Here is a 25540-nt window from a genome sequence, read left to right on the forward strand (position 1 = left end):
GTTTTTACGTGGTGTTCTGTTTTAAAACAAGAACATTAGAACAATTATTTATTTCAATAGGTTCTGCGTTTTGATTGTCGGATGTATTTCAAATCTTTTTTTGTGTTCTGTTTAACTTACAGCGTCGACTGTTATTTTTTTTATATAGAATTTGATGCACTACAATACTGTCCGATCGCAATTTAACTCATCACGTGTCTGTCTTTTACGGTTTGCTTTAACGTTCAGATGCTGTCAAACTCGTCTCGATAGAATTTAATTTGTACAGATCACGAATTTATCTCAATCTTTCACCATCATCATAATTGGCTTTTTCCATTTCGTACAATTCAGCTGATACGTTCTAATACTATCATCGCTAGTTGATGCGCTCCGTAACAATACGATACGAGTGTCTATCAGGGTCATAATCGACAACGATCAACCTAAAAACCACGTTGGCGCTAGCTCTGGATGCGGCCATGTCTTAGGAAGGGGAAGAGAAAAATATTTATAACTTTTTTTTTACACTTATTTGAATCTGAAGGATCGAGTAAGGTTCAGAACTACACACAGTTAACAAACACAGCGGTTCATTGTTGATGTCTTGAGGAGAGTCTTGTAGTTTCAAGCATCTGCTTTCACCTGTACTGAAAACGGCATCTTGTTGCATTTGGAGACAACCATTTTGTGACTAGGTTTGGTTTGTCCACTTTTTCAGAGATGGTTCTAACAATGTGATATATACAAAGTTCGATAGTGTAACATGTCATCTTTCTGTAAACCGGACGACTGAAGATCAATGACAAACGAGCAAACACAGAGACGGAACATGCACATAGCCTTTTTGTGGCAAACACATCGCTATGAAGATACCACCACAATGTCTGTAATAAATGAACTGGACTTATTTTTGATACCATTGCTTGCCCTTGCGGATACAGTTAAAATTTGTGTGGACTGATTGGCGAATCTGGGCTATGTAGTGGTTTTACGGAGGATGTTCTAGTAACACCCCCTGTACGTCGATAATCTAAACTAAGTTGGATAATTCAAAATGAAGAAAAAAAATGTCGGCCGAAACTGAAACTGAAAGGTAGGTGATTATTTTATCATTTCTGCTAATTTAGTAACCATAAGGACGTTATTGTTCTACACATGTGAAAATGAATATCTGACACACACATGCGTTTTGAGTTTTGCAATGATTGAATAGTTTTATAGTAAAAAACGATAAATGTGTCTTCGGAAAATGCTAATTTTCTTGAAATGCGACATCTGAGGGGGTAATCACGTGATGATCTAAAGAAAGTCAAAATGGCTACGTTCGTGCCAAAACAGGTATTTTTCGCAGTTGTATACCCTTTATTACTTTTATTTAATTATTTGATACCGCTCACTTTCCAGCCATATATTAAATTACTCTCCTGCATACAAACACAGACATATTTGTATTTAAAATCCATATATGAGTATTATTTTAATGTTTCTTTCTGTGCTTTGTAAAAAAAGGATGAATCATTTTTTAAGTAGAAAGAACTTAAAAGGTTTTACGATCTAAATGGGTCCCGCTTTTGAGATGATCACAAAGGGATCCCGATTTGAGCAGAAAATAACGTTAGCTCGTTGAATGATTTTTTGGGATAAAATTAAACGTGATAGAAGTATTTTGACTAGATACATTAATTACGACGAAACTAGAAGCTCTTATTTACCAAAACCAAACATAACTTTCGAAGGCCGCTCCCATTCATAAAAAAAAATTACGCATGCCTTTCAGCTTTTTTATCCTTTTTACAGGAAAACGCGTGGCCGATCAAATTTCTTCCACAAGAATCATAAATGCATGGGATGTAAGTATGAATTAGTTACAATTATTCTTGTCTGTAATTTATTAAGCACCATTACAAATACACGCTTTATTTTACACAAATACGATTTATTCTATGCATGCATTATATTTTCATATACATTTATTTATTCGATGCACGGCGTTACCTTATAAACATTATACTTAATTAATCATCAGAAACCTACACAAAATTCAAATTAATGAGGACTAAAAAACTGATACTATTTATTGAGTTCTTCAGAAGACTGAACATTTAAAAAATAATACTTATACGTTCATGAGGAACAGTCTTAGTCTATAACTTTTACGAAATACTCTTGGTACGAATAGATTTTACATGGAGCAGTATTTTTACAAGTGTGTATACTGCAGTGGCGTCATTAGAAAGAGCATAAATAAAGTATGTTATATATGAATGTCTCCATGAGCGATAGTAAATTTACCAATAAATGCTTTTTGATCACGTATGAATTGCAACAAAACGATCTGTGGTTAGTTTATTAAAATTAAAGCAGTACATGGGCAGAATTTATAATATCTTTGGCCTTATATGTTTTTTTCCACGAATTTCGGCATACATAAATCATTGTTTTCACACAAATCTTTGTTTTCAAACTATTTTACAAAATCAATTACTAATAAGAGTTCAATTAAATATTGTGTATCGATGGCAAATTAATGATATTAAATTAAAATGATAATTGTCACCTTGTTGATGGACCGGTAAAATTACTTATTGTTGTGAAACAATAATGCATTTAAATGAACGGGTTTATTGCGACAAAACGTATCTGTGTTAAACAAATACCATCAACATGTCCCTGTACGAGATGAAGGAGTAGTTGTTTAACTGATTGAAGATCATCATTTTAATTATTTTAAACGATGGCAAAGAAGAATGGTCATGTTCAAAAGTATAGGTTCCGACATCAAGACCAAGCCAGGCACGATTCATCATCCACTGCGATGATGCATGGAGAACGATTACGGCAAAGTTCTCCCATGGAGGCAAAACACACAATCGTATATCACCATGAACACTTATCTATCAAATCTCCTTCAAACATGAAATTAAAATATGTAAGAACTTTGTTTTCACCTAGCAAGAAAGAAACACAAGATTATACGACAAAATAAAAGTAACAGGTAATGCATGCGGTAACGAGTTTGAAGACTTATCCATAGAATGCCATCAAATACTTAAAATACCGACAGATTATAAAGGAATGAAGGCGACTTTGGAAACTTCAGAAACACAGCTTATATGTGTTAAATGAAGAAATTAATGGCACTGAATCAAGACTACTAAATCTAAAATTAAAGGTCAAGAGAACATTCTATTACACTTTTTTAAACTTGTTGAAATCGTAAATATATATATTTATATACAATACATCATCTTGCTATCAGCCTCCCTGGGGTAGTATTCCAGAAGCATCTTAAGTTAAATTTTATTCTTATCCTGAAAGCGGGAAATTTTCTTAAGTGTTTCATTTCCTATTACAATAGTTTGGCATCAAGAATTACATCGAAATAACATCATTATGTCAATGTTATTTAAGGAATACCAAAAGAAACATGCGATCCCTTATCTAGTATAGATACAAAACATTGTAATTTTGAACTTAAGTGAACATATTTAAGAAATTACTTAAGATGTTTCTGGAATACCACCCCATGGTAAGTTATATATTAAGAAAAAAGTCATTATGTTTTGTAATTTTGTATTCGTTTCTCATTCACAACATAAAACAACAAGCTATATCATGGGTTGTATTTCAGATACATTTGACAGTGATCAGAAAAAATATCCATTAAATAATGACAAGAACTTTTAAAAATATTCCACACGACCTCAAACAATATTTGAATATTGTCGGTTGTCAATATTATCATATATTAAATTACAGTTTTAAATCACCTGTATCAATATATAAATGAGATTAACTTTAAATCCCAGCTTTAAATCACATAAATCAATGTATAAGAGATCAACAATACTCAAATTTTTCAATAACATTAAACAATAGATAAGAGCTTCTTAATTAAGAAGCAGTCAACATAAATTAAGACAGAGGCATATACATAGTTTTAACAGTATCGGCATATATTGTTGTTGTTTTTGCCTATTTAGATGTGTGTAGATGTGTAGATGCTTTACCGCATTGGCAGGCGCTGGACGACCCTCGAACTCATTAGCCGTGTCATCCTAGAGGCATTGTTTCGACGTGTACTTTAAGCAACACGTGTCGCACATACAGATACATGGATTCGAATTGTACACAACAGCCACGTGTTATGTTACCTGTTGGCGTGTCGCAAACAGTTTCCCACACTGGAAACATGCCTAGCGGAACGCCTCTCCGTGAATATGATTTCTTAAAAAAACAAAAAGAAGTTAAGATGTAACGAGTTAGCAGTTGTCAGATTTTCAACTACACGAGCTTATTTAGCTTGTGCGCTAGCTGTATACATCTGTGAAAACGTATGCCTATAAACAACTCACCGTTCTGAAAGATGAATATAAAGCTCACAAGGTTATAGACTTTTAACAACGAAAAAAAAACACATCATCAATAGTCATCATACAACATATTCACAAGTAATTATAGTAATAGAGTTGGTAGAAACTTATCTAATGTATAGCAAGGTAACAAGGCATCAACACATCGAGATCTTGTTCACATGATTGCTAGCAATATATGTTCATTTTTAGTTTGTTCTTGTCAAAAAACATCTTCCCGCAACACCGGTGTGGGGCATGTCCTTTGTGTTACATGACGCCTGAAGCCACTCCTTGACTGGAACTGTCGGCCACACTCAGTCCAAAGACGCGTCGTTTTGAGTTCGATTCCATATTCGCCTGGAAAGGTCGGTTTGATATTTGAATATATACCTTGTTCATTATTTACAGCATTTACGTGTTGACCTTTCAACATTACCTGAAATATGTGTAGCAAAACCTAGCAAAATAAATCAACAACTAAGGGTGACATTTCAACTTTGCCATACTATACGTATTATGTTAATGCCTTAATACCAACCAATTCTCACACTTGTGAACAAGCATATTTATTTGAGTCCTGTGTGGAAACCGTGACTTAAATGTGCTCAACAAAGATAAATATCAAACAACAAATTCAGTTTTCCTATAATCTGGACCCCTTTTTGATCATTTCAAATCCGAAACTCATTTAAAATAATTTACAATTCTGGTTCATGAAACTTTATATGACAGGTTGTAGATGTCTTCTCCAAACCACACCGCTTTATAAACATAAAAAGAATACTCGTATACGGATTTTAAATATTAGTATGTATCTTTTTGTATGCAGGAGAGTAATTCAATAAGTGACACCTAGAAAAGATCACAAATTACACGGGAAAAGGCTCCCGCTAAGAAATTTTGCGGAGGGTAAAGTCGAGATATAGAGCGAAATATTACTACGAAATAAACGCTAATCACTTTCTGGCTGCTAAGGCTGCAAAGTGAGCGGCATTAAATAATTAAATAAAAGTAATAAAGAGTATAAAACGGCGAAAAATACCTGTTTCGGCACGGACGTCGTCATCTTGAGTTCCTTTAGATCATCACGTGATTACCCGTTATTTTTTTCAGTGTAACTTATTCGCCGAGGATATGTCTTAAAGCGAAAGCGAAAATAAAGACATAATAGACGAATATACTTAACATGTGTCATAGGTTTTGCCTTCCACGGAAGGCTGCTATATAGTGTTAAGATACACTAATATAGACTGTAATACACTAATATAGATAGATGGATAGAAATGTCAACATATGTGTAAAAAAAACAAAACAAAAAAAACACACAAAACCTGGCTCAGAGCGTCTAACACTAGTTCATGATGCTAACAGCAGCCTTGCACAATTTAAAATGCACAAAATATGAGTCAACAGTTTCAGATATCATTTTCAGCAACGATGCACTTTGTTCTAAGCCACTTAAGTGGATGAAGCGCGGGAATTCCGTTATACCGATGCATTCAATTAGAGTTGTCCATAAATGTTTTCGCTTATCCTCTAACAGGTGGCAATACCACAACTTATGAATTACGAGATTAACGGTTTTAAGGCAACAATGTCTGCATTCTCGTACATACTGTCTCGACACAAACATACCAATGCTATTCATTATAGTTTTACACACGTTAATTATTCTTGGGTTGTCTTTTGCTACTCTCCATAGAGGGGAGTAATTATTGGAGTCTATTACATGCACAGTTACTCCCCATTGATCGTTGCCTTTGATGCGACTCTGTATTTCGTTCGTAATGTTCATTACGACTTTTCGCTCAACTATTTTTTTCCATTGTCGCTTTGTGGGGAAATTTCCATCCTGGACGTATGATCGTAAGACGTTCATTAAGTCGTACTTTTGTAGTAATTTACGCCAAACATTTTTTTACATTCATATATGAAAGTTTAATAAATAAGTCCAAGCATTAAAACGTTAAAAACATTCGATTATAATTGTTTTTGGCCTAAAACTTTCGAAAATTTTCTTTACTTTTTCCAGATTTTCAAACATATTAATTTTATTTCGACGTAATTGTTTTAATTAGTATGGATTTATTAGCGCATTGTATCCGGCCAATAACATTATATAAAAAAGAAACGTTTATTATGTCACAACTTACCTTAAATAAACGTGTTCTTAGATATAATTGACTGGAGTCTTTTTTTATTTGGCCATTTTTTTCTTCAGATTGAATTATCCTACTTAGTTTGGATTATCGACGTACAGGGGGGTGGTAATGCCGTATCCTGTTTGCCGACTTCAAGCCCTGATAACCATAATGAAAGTCCTTTCCTCACCCTATTGACAATTCGCTCTTTACTTTTTCAGGAAGTAAAACAGCAGAAAGAGGAATGTCCCGAGAAGAAGATGTTCATCAGCATGACTTGCAACGGGGATAAGATTTTTCGAAAATGAATTCGGGGTAGTCGTTAACGGAAGTGGCTTCTCAGACTTCTAGAGCATTCTTTAAAAATAAGAATTATATAAAACTCAAAACTAAAATGTTCATATCACAATATCTTAAAACGAATTAAGTTGTAGAATAATAATATAGATACAGATAAATATTAATCTTCTAGTTTACTTTCACAAATGTCACTATTTTTTAAAGTTTATTGACTTGTTAAGACAATGAGAAATAGTCTTTAAAGAAGTGCGTTTTCAGATTTCTTTTAAAACAGTCAATCGAGGAGATTTGTTTCAGACTCAATAATAGATTATTCCACAGCTTGGGTCCAATTGTGCTAAAACTTCTGTCGCTAAATATTTTGCGTTTATTGCATGACACGGTGTAACACTCGATGAAGAACTCTGATGATCTGGTGGAACGCCGTCGAACTTTTGGTGTTAACAGTTCAATCAAATACGTTGGCGCATTTCCAGTATGACATATGACCATGTAAGTGAGAATCTTTAAGTTAATTCTTGCTTTGATCGGCAGCCAATCTAATATATAATTTACGGGCTGCGACAAAAGCTTATTTGATAACCATGTATTGTAATAAATTTATGGACATTATTGTTTACAAAACATTAAAAGTGTTTCAATAAAAAAGTAATGCATCGAAAAAATAAAATCTTATTTTTTGCTTGATAGAAAAAAAGTGTTTTACATCTGCAAAGTTTTAAGATCTAATATCTTATAATTGTGTGCTTTTTAGCCTCTGTTATTCAAAGCTGGTTCAGTGGCTGCGGCGTAGTGGATATGGTGTCCGCTTGGCGACTGGGAGGACTCGGTATTGATCCCTTAAGTGGGAGTGTTCTTTAGATCACTCTGAACCTACCCCAGGTTACAGTTTGTTTCTTCAAATGTCTCAACACAACCAAAGCTGGCTCAAGCTGATGATTCTAGCATAAACTGAATGAACATTAAATAATGTGACGTGTCAAATCAATTTTGATTGATACTATTATCAATTTATAATTATGTGGAACCGAAGGACAGCATATTTGTTTTGCAATTGAAATATTTCATAAATAAATGTATATCGCAGGGTTTTAATTGTCTGTGGCAAACTATTGTCGCTCAGTTTAAATTCTGTCGCCACTAAAAAAACTAGCTATTTTGTAGCAATTCATAAATTAAAGTCTAAACTGCATACCTTTGCTCTATAGTAACGATTCGAATGCAAACAAAAATAATGTTTTATTTTCCATAATGTTTTATTTAAACATTCTTATTACATATGAAGCAAACATAGATGTATCAGTGGTAATCTGAACTTATTTATATTTATTTGCTAGAAGAAGCATGTAAATGATGTTAGCATATTCAGTTCATATATAAAAAGGGAATATGGTAATGTACGGCGATACAAAACAATAAACATCACTTATTTGCACGTATAAGAATAGTAACACATTAAGAAATACTAAAGCATACTGTCATTAACTTACAAGAATATTAACGTGCATGTACGTATAAAGTGATGTTATCTTCTGAAAAAACTGTGGAATCAATGACTTATGCATCATAAACTATTCAATGCATGCACAAAAAACAAGTATAATACAGCGCAGCATAAAGTTTTTTTTCAAAACGATATCTTACAATTTTGTTTTGTAAAACATTTACCATGGATCAACAACTTACAGCCAATTTATAAATTACACAAGAAACAGGAAATCATCTTAATTTATTAACTAAACAAGCAGGCTGCTACTGTTTAGAATTACACTGTCTTACTAAAAATGATCACGACACAGTGGTCTAGGTACTGAGTGTTTTTACATACTTAGTTTTGTCAAAGTGTCTATGCTGCTCAAGTGGTCTAGGATTTTGCATCAAGAAAATAGATGACGCGCGCAGAACAATTTCGAGTTTCAGATGAATGTCCATATGTATGTAAGAAAAGTGATACAAATAGCGGTCATCCCCCGCCGCTGGTAAATATACATAAATATTCATTTATCAATACGGTGTTATTTTTTATGCATTTACCATGTCACTAAATTGATATAATGATGCCTGATTTATTGTTCGTATATAAGTTCAACATAAAATTGTTATATCAGTCAATGTTTGGAGCAAATAGTACCCGGAAGCAACTAAACAGTAGTCTTTTTGTAGTAAACTAGAAGCAGATTTAACAAAACAAACACTTTAATTCCAAGATGTAATATATTTAAGACACAAAAAGCAAACAAGGGCTGTTTGTAAAACATGCATGCCCCCCATATGGGCTCTCCGTTGTAGTGACAGCCATTGTGTGAATATGTTTTTTGTCACTGTGACCTTGACCTTTGACCTAGTGACCTGAAAATCGATAGGGGTCATCTGCCAGTCATGATCAATCTACCTACAAAGTTTCATGATCCTAGGCATAAGCGTTCTTGAGTTATCATCCGGAAACCATTTTACTATTTCGGGTCACTGTGACCTTGATCTTTGACCTAGTGACCGGAAAATCAACAGGGGTTATCTGCGAGTCATGATCAATCTACCTATTAAGTTTCATGATTCTAGGCCTAAGCGTTCTTGAGTTATCATCCGGAAACCATTTTACTATTTTGGATCACCGTGACCTTGACCTTTGACCTAGTGACCTCAAAATCAATAGGGGTCATCTGCGAGTCATGATCAATGTACCTATGAAGTTTCATGATCCTAGGCCCAAGCGTTCTTAAGTTATCATCCGGAAGCCACCTGGTGGACGGACCGACAGACAGACCGACCGACAGACCGACATGAGCAAAGCAATATACCCCCTCTTCTTCGAAGGGGGGCATAAAAAATATTTTACAAATATTAAGCGTTATATTGGAGTTACAGAGTATAAAACTCACCTGATATAATGACCACAAAACATATATACAGTTGAATAACATTATTAGTTACATAGTATGTGTAAACGTTAAGATGAAACTTTATAAAGTATAACAATACATGTGACCATGCAAAGAAACTACATATTCGTCTGCTTACAAACTAACTCATTCCATTAAATGTGCAAGCAAAGTAAGCAAATACACTATATATAAACCACATTTCATCACATTACCTCCATTCAAACTAACGCTTTTGAGAGGAAACAATATTTCTACTTTAAGTAACTGTAACCTTTGCCCCAAATGAAATCCAACCAAACGTGCGGACGTAAGCTACATTAAAACAAAATTACAAAACAATAACAAAAACGAAACGCAAGTTTGGCCATTCTATTTTATTATTTTGTTAACCGTCAGCTGCGCCACTGATTTGGGCTATGTCAGCCAAAACAGTTTGATAACAGCTTAAATGTATCAGGAAAGGGCACCTTATCACTTGGAGTATTGGTTCTTATTTCAGATAACATAACAATTTAACGGTTATAAATTTCTTTCAATATTTTATAACTTATTTGAAGAGAAATGGATTTGCAAACAAAAGTATTATTGTTATTTAACCGTTTTTGTAAGTGGTTGCCCTTCATTCTTAAATTTCTACGGCTTAGCTTTGACATAACACAAGTTTTATGGAACTTTTGTTCGTGTGTGATTGATTGGTTTTTGGAAACACGTTTTTGTGTTTTAGTGAATCGGTAGGTTTTACTAAATGAAGTTGACGGTTGACAAACATAAAAAAACAGGCTGAACTTATGTGAAAACTGTATTTCTATTTTAGTAAAATTAGCATTGATCCCACAGGCCCCATTGCAAACCCATACTTATTCCGGAAGCTAACGATACACAAACATTGCAGGAAAGTAAACATGGTATCATACCGATACTAAGATTGCAACGTTTAAGATATAAACGTCATTAAAATAATTCAGCAATCCTTAAGCTAGGTCAGCATTAAAGATAACTACACACAATTTTGCACAATACCTCCATCCAAACTCAAGTTATAGAGGCGATACCAGTTTTCTGTGACTGTGACAATAAGTGAAACATTGATATTGATCTAACTGGTTCCAAATGAAATCACAAGCTATGTCTGCATGTAAGCTTCCAAAATAACCCACTCGCAAAAGTAAGCGATTCTGTTTAATTTAAGCCCTGCAACCTACACACACAATTTCAGTGCAATACCTCCATCTTTACATACCTATATCGAATCTGAGGTTATTGAGGTTATGAAGTTTCTTAACGTTTAGTCACATTGGCCTTGACCATTATCTAACACGATTTATGTAAATGTTCCATGTTAGCTTGCTGTTTCCTTAAGATGTGTCAACGCAACGCAATTTATTGACCGGAAATCACCTGATTACCGTTGTTTTAAGTAACAGTATTCTTAACCTTAACCCAGCTGGCCCCAAAATAAATCCCAAGCTAGGTCTTCATTTAAGCTGCATACACAAAACAAATATGTTCAATGTATCTTTCCAAATTCAAGTTATGAAGCGCAAACTGTTGTGTTTTTTAGTAAAAACAACCTTGGCCTTGACCAGACACACCCAAGTACAATCCCAAGCTATGTCAACACGTGAGCTTGATTTATGTGAAGTTTTATCAAGATTGGTCAATGCAACCTTAAATTATTAACCGGAAAGTACCTGTGTTTACACCGCTCACCCAATTGCCCACTCGTCCGCCCGCCATACTCCAATTTGATAACGAGGATTTTATATATTATATTCAACAGGTAGAGCTACTGGAGCTAGCCCATCTGGCATTGTATACATTTATATTTAACAAAAAGATTTATTGGAGTTCCATAACAATGATTTTGTTGTTGTTTTGTCCCACAGTGATCTGGTCAATATTTTTGTTGACGCAGATAGACGTTGGGAATCTAAGTCCATCTTTCTTTGAAACCAGAGTTGCTAGCTTCTTTCTTCCCCGACGATTCACCTGTATGACAGTTTGGGATTTACTTCCACAGACCAAAACCTGACCGGCTGGTGTAACATGAACACCCCAAGGTTCTTGTAGTTCGGGGTCAGTGAATGCGGATATCAGGGTGCCATCCATTGCCAGTGTGATGAGCTTGTGCTGGTTGGTGTTGGTGACATAGATCCTGTCCCCAGCTGGACTAATTGCACACATAAACACTGCAAAACATTAACCCGATAAAAGTAAATTAGAATTAAATACATTAACACTTCTATTTATAAAAAAAAATCATAATAGTGCATAAGTGTTTTTAATAAATCTTCTGTTATGTTAGAATATTGGTAAATACATGTATTTACATGTTTTAATTATTTTTGCAATACATTTACCTCTATCAACAGCTCCTGTATCCGAATAAAGCATTTTCACAAGTGTCCCAGTCAGGGTGTAGTGGTACAGAGCAGTGCCTGACGTGATATACAACGCTTCCTGATGGTTGGCAATACTTACCGCACAATACGGTAACCGAAACATCCTCTCAGTCCTAACATGCCCCTTTTTCACATCTACAGAGATTAACTGCACACCATTTCCAACAGTCACAGCAACCTCACTGGATGTAATCTGGCAAATGTCCCTTGGGCGATCAGACACATCACAGTGTTTGACTACTTTGAACTGCTGGTCAAAAAGCTGAACTCTTTTAGTTTTGTTATCAACAACAATGAAATGGTCGTTATGCAAGCTGCAAATACCTGTGATGAAACAAGACAAATCTGTGTCACTCGATGTGTTCACATTATACTCGGACTTCCTTTTCACTGTCAACACCTGTTTTGGATTCATTACTACAATCCTCCCTAGGCCGCACTTATTAGAAAGATACTTCTCAATGTCAATGTCTGACTGTAATTGTATTGAACTCAGACCTTTCACAGGGGTTTCCTTCAGATATGTCTCAGACTCTTGTATTTTTTCCCGACATTTCATGCTGGCTATGAACTCAATTTCTTTCTTGCTCTTTTCACTCAGGCTAAATATAGCTCCACCCAGTTGATGCAGTTCATCTTTCAGTTTGCTACAGTTTTCAATGTCTCTCTTGAGAGAGGCTTGCAGCGTGGACCTTATTTCATCCAGTTCTTTCAATGTTGCATTTTCTAGCTTATCCAAAGTAGCATTTAATTGTTTACGCATGTCTCGAATTTCTTGCAGTTTTTCACTACATGATTCCTCCACGGACTGAATGATGGCCTCTCGTGTACTCTCAAACATTTTAAGTTGATCAAGAATAGTCCGAAGATTGATTGACAACTGTTGCATATCCAATGACAGCTTTTCGAATAACCCAGAAATTGGAGCCTCAGAAATTGCAACATAATTGCACTCTCTGAAAAATAAACATGGAGCAATAGAAAACAAGAACCATTTTGACCTAAATTATCAAGGCAAAATAGAACATTTACAAACATTGAGAGCATATGTTTCAAACTTGGCCTAAAAATCAAACAAGAGGGCCATGGACCCTAAGGCTCTCAATCAAAACCTAAAGAAAGTAAAATATTCCGAGAAGGTGGAGTTAAGAATGATAAAAGTTCATTCTGAAACAAAAATTATGCACAATTTTATTTTCGAACTCAACGTATGTATTATAAGAACAAAAGGTTTGACCAAGTTTCAGGAAGATTGGAAAAATCTGCTACTTCTAGAGTTTTAACAAGAGTTTATTAAATTTGACCTTGTGACTTAGTTTTTGACCGCACGTGACGGTTTCAAACTCAGACGAGTTTTCATTGGGATAAATGCTCTGACCACGTTTCATTAACATTGGAAATACACGTTAAAAAGCGTTAACAAGAACTGCCCCGCCTCTAGCGGCCATGTTTTTCAAAAGACCAGTTTTTTTTTCAAACAGCCGACGGATCATTAGAAAATAATTTCGGACCAGGTTTCATGGAGATTGGACTAAAATGCGATTTCTAGAGTGTTCACGAGATTTCACTGAAGCCATATTAGGAAACCTGCCCCGCCACCTGGCGGCCATGTGTTTCGACAAACCACAACCATTTTCGATCTCGGCCGATCTATCATTATGTAAACATGCTCTGACCTAATTTCATGAAGATTGGACTTAAAATGTGATATTAGAGTGTTCACAAGGTTTGATTATAGCCATTGAATGAAAACTGCCTCGCGATCTGGCGGCCATGTTTTTCGACGAACGACAACAATTTTTAATATCGGCCGAGCTATCATTTTGTAAGACGTTCTGACCAAGTTTCATGAAGAATGTACTAAAATGTGACTGTTAGAGTGTTCACAAGGTTTTATTATAGCAATATTTGGAATACTGCACGACCCCTGTCGGCAAAATTTCTTTACGAACCACAACTAATTTCGAACTTTGCCGAGCTATCATAAGAACATTTTTTTTACCATGTTTCATGAAGACTGGACTAAAATGTGACTTCTAGAGAGTGCACACGGTTTCACTATAGCCACAGAAGAAAAACTGTCCCGCCCCCTGTCGGTCAAGTTTTTTAATGAAATACAACTATTTTCCGATTCGGCCGAGCTATCATTAGAACAAATATTATGACCAAGTTTAACGAAGATTTGACCAAAAAGTGACTTCTAGAGTGTTCACAATGTTTCAATATAAGGAAAACCGCCCCGCCCCCCGACGGCCATGTTTTTTTTTAACCACAACCATCTTCGCGATCGGTCACGCTGTCAATATACAAAATTGTCTGACCAAGTACGAAGATTGGGCTAAACATGTGACTTCTAGAGTGTTCACAGGGTTTCACTATCGCCATATAAGGAAATCTGCCTCGCCCCAAGCGGCCACGTTGTTTGAAGAACCATATCAATTTTCGAATTTAGCCGGGCTATCATTATAACCAATATTCTGACCTTATTTAATTAAGATTTGATTACAAAATGTCACTTCTAGAGAGTTTATAAGATCTCACTATTGCCATATAAGGAAAACTGCCCCGACCCCTGATGGCCATGTTTTTTTGATGAACCGAAACCGTTTGAAACTCAGCCGAGCTATAATTAGAACAAATGTTCTGACCAAGTTTCATGAAGGTTGGACTAAACGTGTGACTTCTATAGAGTGGGCAATGTTTCATTAAAGCCATATAAGAAAAATTGCACCGCCCCCTGTTGCGCATGTTTTTCGACGAACCAAAACCATTTTCGAACTTGACCGAGCTATCATTATACTAAATGTTCTGACCAAGTTTCACGAAGATTGAACTAAAAATTTAGCTTCTATGCTGTTCACAAGGTTTCAATAAAGCCATATAAGGATATCTGCCCCGTCCCCGGCCGACCACGTTGTTTTACGAACAACAAACATTTTCAAACTTAGCCGTGCTATAATTAGACATAATATTCTGATAAAGTTTCATGAAGATTTTACTACAAATGTGACTTTCTATGACTTTAATAACTTTCAATTAATTATATGACTGTGTGTCATCTACCTGTGATTCCGTGGAAGGCAATCAGAGCAGCAAAGCTGACTGTGGTTCTCGCAAAACATTTTCAGTTTTTTGTGGTGGACATCACATTTCAGAAGCAAATCCTCCATTTTCTTTGAGAGAGGCCATTTATTTGTTTCTTCTCTTCCATATTTGGAATGGTTTTTAAATAATTGATCATGTTGATGGATGCAATTTCCGCAAAAAAACGTCATACATTTTTCACAAAAATAATCAGCACTTTTTTCAATATCTGTACTTTCGCAAGCGCTACAAACATAATCTTTCACTAAATCTGATTTTTTCTGAACATTATCAAAAGAAGTCGCCATTTTTAAGAATTGTAAACTTTCCTGTGATTAAGAAGCTTTGTATTAACTATAATTTTGACTCCTTATATGAATAGAATGAGTGTTATTGACACCAGAATGTGTAGTATGAAGACAAACACAGTTCTGAATAATTATATGAACACATTTCCTTAACCTCAATCTCTTCAGGCTTTACAAACTTGCAAACTACAGGCTTGTATCCAGTATCGACACACTTTAAATTGACACTGAAGGACATAGTCCATCGTCAAATTGCAAAAAGACCTTGCAAACAGTTATCATGCTGCTGATACTACAGAAGGATAAGATAAACCAACTTCAGACATGTATTAAGTTAAAAGGTTGCTTTTGTAATTGGAAGTTACAAATTGTCTTATTCACCTTTAATGATTTATTCATGTGTATAACAGTTGCAACTGGTTTTATCAACTGTGTTGAAACATTTTTATATCAGTACCCTGAATGGTACACAAGTTTAGGTAAACTTGCAAAATCTCGAATTCAACCTGTGTAACTTAGGATATCACTGCACACTATTGAGTTAAATCTACCCAAAACTGCCCCAGATGCAATACCTTTCTAGATCAGCCTATAAGATACCTTCACAAAAATATGTGCACAAAGTCCAAATCATAACTCTAGTTATTGAGTGCACACACTTTATCTATGTTTAGAAACAATGACTTTGACTTTTATCTAGCTCTCCCTAAAGATTACACAATGCTACGTCTGAATGTCAGCTCAAGATACGAGTTTTTGCAGCAAACCTCAGTACAATAAGGAGCATAATTATGCTGAACCCAAGTCAGAGTTATGGGCTTAGATCAGAGGCCTTGCATGCTGATCTCAAATACAAGTTTGAAGTTTCAAATATTTTAAGTACACAAGAGGGAAAAAAGTTGTTTACCTGAGACATGTAGAAACTGCTTTGTTTAGTGCAGATTTGGTGATGTTTGGGTTATGAATGTTCCTTTTTACTGTGTATGACACAGATTTAATATGATCTGAGGCATTAATGCAACAAAAAAAGATTTTACTATATATTTTAAATATAAATAAAATTAGTTACTTCAAGGATTATGCCAATTTTAACCGGGGCTTGATTTGAAAATTACGTACGGCTCGAGGCCGATTACTTTGATATTATGACTATCAAATTACAACGAAACACCATTGAATGTTTCCATATTTTAATTAGCGCCCTCTATACACATGTATCAAGGAATGCAACTCTAACAATCATCCGTGTAAAAGTATAACTGAATTACTTTTCTTAGATCAATATTCATATTAAACATGATACGATACTACATTTCCTCCTCAAGTGAATTATAAACTTCCCAGAATTATGTAAACTTAAAAAGAATTTTTTTAACAAAGTTTATTTTCAAATGGTAATATTAATGTTCAACACAATAGTATGTTCCCATTGATAGTCTGCACATTTAAATTTAAAATAAAACGTTTGCAAGAGTTTTTTTTTTCTGACATGTCATAGGATTTGGAAATCCTTCAATTTTATCAATTTAACATTGCACCATTTAAAACATATGTACATCAACATTGTATAAATCAATTAACCTTTGTTCTTATTGAAACCATACAGTCATTCTTTAACTTATATCTTAAGAAATACCATTTACTCACTATAACACGTCGTTTTCTACTAAATCATAGTAAATACTGACAATATTGTACTTTTAACTCTTCATTGTTGAAATAAGTTCCAAATATTAATATCACTGTTGTTCACAATTTACTAAATTTACACATGAATGTGTGGAATATGCATAATATTCAGGTCCATGCAATATCAACTATTAACTAGCCATATTCAGAGCTATTATCACGTAATACCGGTGTGACACAATGAACCCGAATGCCATTCTATATAAGCACCGCAAAGATCTTTAATACGCGAAAAGAACTCAATAAAAATCGATACGAACCGATGTAAAAATAATATTCGTAACTTGATTTTGTAATTCTTAATGGTACGACAAGATTTTAAAATAAATACGTAACGGACTTGAAAATAATTCGTTATTACGAAAATACGACCCTTATCTGGAGCTCTGCATATTTGAATACACATATAATTAATACTTGGATATATGGTACAAAGTTAAGCCAACTTATCTACTTTGAAACAAAATACATGCTATTTTGTGTGTATGTCTGTACACAAGTTAATACATGAAGTTTTGATACAGAATAAACAGCTATAATACTGATTGATTAAATCATTAATACAAAATAACAGTCTATATAGTATTCATGATACTGCTTATTTAATGATGACAAAGTCTGTGAATCTTGATGGAAGTTTTATCTCGCGTCTCTGCCTTACCACAGGATCAAGTGTTTTTTCGCCTGCCTTAGAGACGGTAAGCTATCTGGAAATCCTCTCTCCTCTGGACCACCTGCAGTTTCTGGAACAGCAGGATCCAACTCTAGACTCCCACCAAGCTGACCATTTTCACTTATCTGAGAATTTGCACTGAACTGAGAATTTTCACTAAACTGAGAATTTTCACTAAACTCAGGATTTTCACTAAACTTGGGGTCGTCAGATTTCGACTGATTAAATTTCTTAGCATGAGACACATTTATTGAATATCTGGCCCCATCACTAGATTCAAGAACAACATTATTTCCCCTTTTTCAACAACTTACACTGGTTTTGGATTAAACACTGTAGATCATTTATTTTTCTTCTTCTGTTTCACTTACACAACATCCCCGTTCTTGATCTCTGAATCTCGTACCTGTCGTCGTTGATCACCATACAACTTTCCTTTCCCTTTTCGCTTGTTGTCGCGATCTCTTAATTCATACTCGTTTGATAAATAATCGTAGATCTCTGGTCATTTGTTTCGAATTTTCCCTTTAAACAATAGTTCAGCTTGAGAAACGCCTGTTGAAGAATGTGGTGTTGATCTGTACACCATCAGATATGTTTGAAGATCTTCTTTCCGGTTGCTGTTCTCAGCATGAGAAATTCGAATGCGCTTCATAATACCCTTGTTCTGCACTTCTACTTATCCATTGGCTTGCGGCCAAAACGGTGGTGTGTTTCTATGTTCAATATTCAAATTGTTCAAACAGTTATTGAACTCGGCACTATCAGTTTGTATGGATAACGGTAGTCCGTGTACCGCAAAGATGCTTTTCAGGCACTGAATTACTTTCTCCGAAGTCACTGTTTTGATAATGCATATTTCCTTCCACCTGGAATAGTAGTCAACTACAAATAAGTTTTCTCCTGAAGGTCCTAGAAAATCAGCACATAGGGGCTCCCACGGCTTTGTTGGCATTTCTCTTCTTATCATGGGCTGCGGTTTCCCAACCGGAGAAACAAGCTGACAACCATAACACACTTTACAACAGTTTTCAATGTCTTTGTCCATTCCAGGCCACAATACTTTCGGTCTCAATCTTTGTTTCATAACAACCATTCCCGGATGTCCTTCATGGCCTAGTTCCAGAATATGACTTCGTAGCTATGTTGGTACCATAATATCCGTTCCACGTAACACTAGAAAACCTAGCGAAGAAAATTCATGGCGGATGGGCAGATAACGTTTATTAGTGAGTTCATGTCATCGACAAGACACTAGAATTTTGCGTACTTGTTTCTGTTCTGGATCACTTTGAGAAACGTTCTCAATTTCCCCTGTAGACAAAGCAACGGGTGTTGTTTCACTTGCGATGTTGTTCAGATATTCCTCCGTCTGAAGAAAATCCAGGTCTTCCAAGGTAGAACTTTCCGGAAGTTACAGGTTCCCGGTATATGTTTCACTGTATATCGATACGGTTGTAAACGTAACACCCACCTTTCTACTCTAGCACACGGCTTGGATCTAGGTTAAAACATGAATTGTAGAGGCTTGTGATCAGTCACTAGTGTGAATTCTGTTCCCACCAAGTACATATGTAGTCGTTCGCATGCCCATACAATAGAAAGAGCTTCTTTTTCTGTTTGCGAGTATTTGTGCTCAATTCTGTTTAGTCCTCTGCTCGTATACATAATAACATGTGATCTCCATGTTCATCTTCTTGTACTAAAATACAACCCAATCCAACTGGACCAGCATCACAAATTACTTCTGTTTTTCTGTTCCAATCGAAGTATCCCAACTACTAGTTTCAGACAAGCTTTCTTTAAGTTTATTGAATGCTTCCGACTGTTCTTTTCCCCAGACAAATTGTGCATTTTTTTTCTTGTTAACTTTGTAAGTGGTTCCCTAACAGTAGCCATGTTCGGAATGAATCGAGCACTGGAGTTCACAAGTCCAAGGAACCTTTTGATTTCAGAAATGTTCTGCAATCTTATCTTGCAATCTCTTCAGCAAAGCTTCTAAACGTTCATTATATTTTTCTTCCATTTGTCCATGAACCACAATGTCATCAAAGATTTTGCTCACACCATCGAGTCCACTCAGAACATGTGCCATCACCTTATTGTACATTGTCGGTGCACAACTTATTCCGAATAGCAGTCTTTTATATATGTACATGCCTTTGTGTGTAGTAATCTCTCTTGACTTCATCTAACTCAATTTGATGGTACGCCATGCGGATGTCCAGCTTTGAAAACACTGTTGACTTATTTAAGTCCTGAAGAATGTCCTCTGATGCAGGAATAGGGTATCTTTCCCTTATCACTGCTTCATTGGCTCGTCTCATTTCCACACACAATCTTACATCTCCATTTGATTTCGGTACAACCATAATAGGGCTCATCAATTTACGTGTACCTTTCACCTGTTCAATAATGTCCATGGAAACAAATTATTCGATCTTCTTCTTAACTTTATCACGCATATTATACGGAACACGTCGTAATCCTTGCATAACTGGTTGAAAATGTTCATCAATTTCAACATGTAAATGATAATTCTTCAGTTTTCCCAATCCATCAAAGCACTTTGGAAATTTAGTTTGTATGGACGACTTATCAATGCCCGCGTTCACACTGTTTACACTGGGGTGATTTATAACCAACATTTCCAAGCCAATTGAGGTCTGTCTGCCTAGCAAGGCTTGTCCATGAACCTCAACAACAATAAACTCTGCATCCACGCATTTGTCCCCAACCGACACTTGCGTTAAAAATCCAACCGCAACTGTAAGCGGTGTTGCACTACCATATGCATAAACTCTCTTTGTTGTTAAAAATGTCTTACATTTCCCTTCTGTTTGTTTAAGTTTTCCCAGGGTTCCCGGTCAATGACGTTGCACGACGCTCCCGAATCGACAATAACAGATCTTTCAATGCCTCCTATATTGACATAAATAGCTCCTGAAGCTTTATTCCTCCTCGTTACCGTGAACACATAACTGTCCTCTGAGTCTGGTGGGGATTCTTCACATTTAACAATCCTCACTTTTCCTAATCTGTGTTTAGGCTTCACAAACATTTTGATTTACAGCATTTTTCAAAATGTCCTTCCTTTTTGCACTTCCAGCATTTCCTTCCTTTTGCCGGACAATTTCTGTCACTTTTCATGTGTCCGTACCGACCACATGCATAGCACATAACCTTCACATTTCGATTTCTAGGGTGATTGTTAACACGTTTTCGCGATTCATGCCGTTTTTTGTTGACTGTTCCCGACATTAGGTTAGATTGGCTAACTGAATTCTCTAACGACAATGCCACTTTATGCACTGTGTAAGCGATGGATTATCCTTTTCCGGAAGCTTTCGTCTCAGTCTCTGTGATGAACACTTTTCAATCAACTGATCACGAATACTTTCATCAACATCCATAAAGTTACAGTACACAGCTTTCTGTTTCAGTCGCGTTACATATGCGTCTTCTGACTCATCAGATGTTTGAGTTAGTCCACGTATCTTGGATCACTCAAATGCATCGTTTACTTTTGGTGTCAAATAGTCAGTCAACACTCGTTTACACAAAGATTAAACAGTCTCATGTTGTCCTGGATCAGGGCATTTCAACGTTTAAAATATTGCACTTCGAGTCCTGAACTGTAAAGTAGCATGGCTTTCTGTTGTACATTACTTGCAATACCTTTTCCATCTGCATACAGATCGAACGATCGCAGCCATCTTGTCCATCGAAATCCCAATGTAGACCGATCTGATCCAATGTCGAAATACGAAATTATCGCAATTTCAGAAATTCCAGCTGCTGCCATTTCGTATCCGAAGGTTCCGTTTTTCACTCGTCGCCAAAATTATGTAGTGTCGAACCCGGCTAGAAGCTGATAACTTGGATTATTATGACTATCAAATTATGACCAGACACTATTGAAGGTTTCCATATTTTAATTAGCGCCTTCTATACACATGTTCATACCCGGGAATGCAACTCTAACAATAATCCTTGTAATAGTATAACTGAATTACTTTCCTTAGATCAATACTCATAACATGATACGATACTACAGTACCCCCACATTATTTCGCTAAAGTATTAAAAACATAACCCTTGTGTAGTAAAAAAAATGATTTTTTAATGTATATACTATATAAGTCTATATAAATCATGTGATACATCGGACATGGTTAGTTTCTACTCTATGGACATGATTTGAACAAAATAAGTAGAGGAAACGTATACAATGATACACACCAAATTTTAAACCATGGAATTTCAGAAAAGATTTTGGAATATCTACCTAGTATATAGTCTATACAAATTATCAAAATTTGACCCGACAGGCATAACTCGAACAAACTAAGCAGAGGACCCTTATAAGATGTTACAAACAACTGGGCTTTGTGGTTTCAGATCTTTTCAATACATAGGTATAAGGAAAATAAGTCAGGCCAAAAACTGACCCAAGGGTCGTTATTTAAAGCTATATTGGTGAGGACCACACAACAATATTTCACACCAAACATTAAAACCTTCATTCTTGGGTCACAAACAAAACTTCAAAAAAGTTGTTGTTTTTTTAAGTTGAGCAATGCCAGTTTTTACCTCAACTTGGTAAAGAACCACCATACAATGTTACATGTCAAATACCAAACCTTTTTGCCAATTTTGACCCCAGTGGCATTATTTGAACGAACTTTCTAGAAGCCCACACCAAAAATTTAACGCCTGACCTGTATCGTTTCATGGAAGATTTTCACAGTTATTTACTATATATGTCTATATAAATCATGTGACCTCCGGGACGTGGTGGCCAGTTTTGACAACAGGGGCATGATTTAAGCAAACTAGGTAATGTAATGTATTTATTTTTGACCTTGCGGTCAAGGATAACCCATGAAAGTGCAAGCACTTATTTCCAATGGGGTCCTTTGGTTTTGCTGAAGAGACAGCAAGCAGAAGAGACAGTATTGGGATACAAGGAATCCGGGTGCGATACCCTAGCTCTTTGCGAATAGATACCTTGGTTCTTTTACGTGCTCAGTGTATAGCACCGATACACGCGAGAATTACCTGGGTTTCATACCAGTACATCTCTAGTTGGGTGGGAAACACTTAGAGCATTTCTGAAATTTCCAGTGCCCCGGCCGGGATTTGAACCGGGGACCTCTGGAATGGTAGACCAGAGTGTTACCACTCGACCACCGCACCACCCTAGGTAGAAGACAACTAGACGCATCATATATCATAAAGCCCTGACCCTTGTGGTTTTAGAGAATATATATATCTACACAAAAACTATTTATTTTATACCGAAGCTTTCGACCTCACGGTCTGCATCAGCGGCCATTTTTTATTTCAAGATGTTACATTATATACGGATATGACGTCGCGCATATCCGGCGTCAATGTCGTTTTCGCGCCCTTTTATGAATGTATTTTCCTGTGCGCATTCTATACATAGATGGTGACGTCACTACGTTATTGTCACCTCTATACTAAGACGCATCACATTCCCCTGTTTTGGGGAATTATGCTTCCGCCTAAGTAGTTCTGCGTAGGAATGAAAATGTTAATAAGTATGTGTGTTTAAAACGGAATGTTGTTTAAAGAAATGTTATTTAATTATGTTTAAATGTGATTTTGAATCTCTATTAAGACTGATTATCAGAAGCACGATTACCTGACCTACTTCCGCTTGCACTTTTCACACGTAAAAGAAGTGCTACCCACAATTCCTTCGCGTTAGTACACAGTTCAGTAAGACCGGTGTGTACACAATGTTCCTGTACGTTGATGCCATATGGTCGGATTGTCTTATTTTGCTTTCCACAATTGCTCAATGGTCTTGCGGTACTCGTCCGACCCGCTGGTTTTTCAAGTCCCATTATTCGGAAATCATCCATGGAGTGTCCGTCTGTATGGAAATGTTCAGGTACTGGGTCACTGTGCTGTGTGCGAATACGCGACAGATTTAACAGATGTCGCTGGTATAGAGTTCCGCTGGTCTCTCCCACATACACATACATGTACCTGCAACAGCGCCGACAGTTGACCGCGTACACAACATTGGATGATTTGCATAACACATTGTTTCTCACGCTGTACTTTTTGCCGCTGTAATCTATGAAGTAGTCCGCCGTCATGTTGGGTTTCTGGAAGAACATCCTATTGTGTTTCTTGTGTACTAGGATGTCTTGCAGGTTGCAATACATTCTGAAGGCTAATAATGGGGGCTCAGGGAACACTTCCTTCATTCGATCAGACGTGTGCAGCGTGTGTAGGTGTCGGCGGGTAATACGGCCGATTTTGGGCAGTGCGAGCGAAAATGTAATCACGAGCGGAATCCTTGTATTACGCTTCGAGTATGTCCTTTCGATATGTAAAGTGTATTGGAGATATGTAAAGTGTATTGGAGATCTGAAAGAGTATTGGAGATCTGTAAAGTGTATTAGAGATATGTAAAGGGTATTGGAGATCTGTCAAGTGTATTGGAGATCTGTAAAGGGTTATGGATATCTGTTAACGGTATTGGAGATATGCAAAGGGTATTGGAGATCTGTAAAGGGTATTGGAGGTATGTAAAGGGTATTGGAGATATGCAAATTGTATTGGAGATATGTTAAGTGTATTGGAGATATGTAAAGTGTATTGGAGATATGTAAAGAGTATTGGATATATGTAGCGTGTATTGGAGATACGTAAAGTGTATTGGAGATATGTTAAGTGTTTTGGAGATATGTAAAGGGTATTGGAGATATGTAAAGTGTATTGGAGATCTGTAAAGTGTAATACCTCTGTAGTTGTTTACATCTGACTCGGAGCCCTTTTTGTGTAATAGAACAATAATACCGACTGTCCAGAGTCTATTATCTTATTGAACATATCACTCAAAGGCAACGCTATAATGTCAATCGATTCTATAAAGTATTTATTCAACAAATTATCAAGTCCATAGGCTTTGTTCGCCTTAAGTAGTTTAACGGCTTTAACAATTTCTTCGACAGAGATAGGTCTACCTAGCTCCGGATGAACGTTATTCGGCAAATCAAAATTATTATGTTCATAAAAAAACTCAGATTCATCATTTTCAAAATTAAAAACATTTCCTCTATAGTAAATAGTCTCGAAAAGCATCCAAAGGTTTTTTCTATTTCCAGATTTATTTTTTTGTTTTTGTTCTAAAGTGTTTCCAAAAATCAGTTTTATTCCTTCTAAGATCCTCAAACTCATTCATTTTCTTTTTGTAACTTGCGTTTTTCTTTTTACGAATAATACCTTTATAATGCTTTTTACGTTCACATAAAAACTTCTTGCGACTTATCTAAATTGAACTGACTAAGGGCATGCAAATAACTATTGCGAGCTGTGTTACAAACTGGATCAAACCAATTATTTTCATGTACAGGTGACGTACTGAAACGAACATCTTGTTTAAAATAACATTGTTTGGCAAACAAAGGATCTGCTATACTTCTCACTGTATCCGTAAACTTATTAAGCATAGTATTTACGGATTCTGTATTCAAACAATCTGTTATTATGTAATTATGACCGAGATATACAATTTCTTTGAAAATCAGATATCAGCCTTTGATTAAAACATTATTAATTATTTATAAAAAGGTATATAGTTCCAGATATACTCATTTAGAACATGTATATGATTCAATACCGAGACAGACGGGTTTTTATTGAATAGTACATATCTTTGTTTTTCTTAAGATTTATTAATT

At 35.8% G+C, this 25540-nt stretch overlaps 1 protein-coding gene across 1 annotated transcript; it reads right to left on the bottom strand.

Annotated features, from left to right (window-relative positions):
- Positions 1 to 8000: 8000 nt before the first annotated feature.
- Positions 8001 to 16104, bottom strand: LOC127870013 (transcription intermediary factor 1-alpha-like). The gene is made up of 3 exons (XM_052412679.1): positions 15126 to 16104; positions 12021 to 13018; positions 8001 to 11849 (listed from the first exon to the last, which is right to left on the bottom strand). Exons 1-3 carry the CDS (start codon positions 15452 to 15454, stop codon positions 11500 to 11502), a joined length of 1677 nt encoding a protein of 558 aa, XP_052268639.1. The 5' UTR covers positions 15455 to 16104; the 3' UTR covers positions 8001 to 11499.
- Between the last annotated feature and the right edge of the window lie 9436 nt (positions 16105 to 25540).

Source organism: Dreissena polymorpha, chromosome 1 (assembly GCF_020536995.1).
Source record: "Dreissena polymorpha isolate Duluth1 chromosome 1, UMN_Dpol_1.0, whole genome shotgun sequence".
NCBI classification, from domain to species: Eukaryota; Metazoa; Mollusca; class Bivalvia; order Myida; family Dreissenidae; genus Dreissena; species Dreissena polymorpha.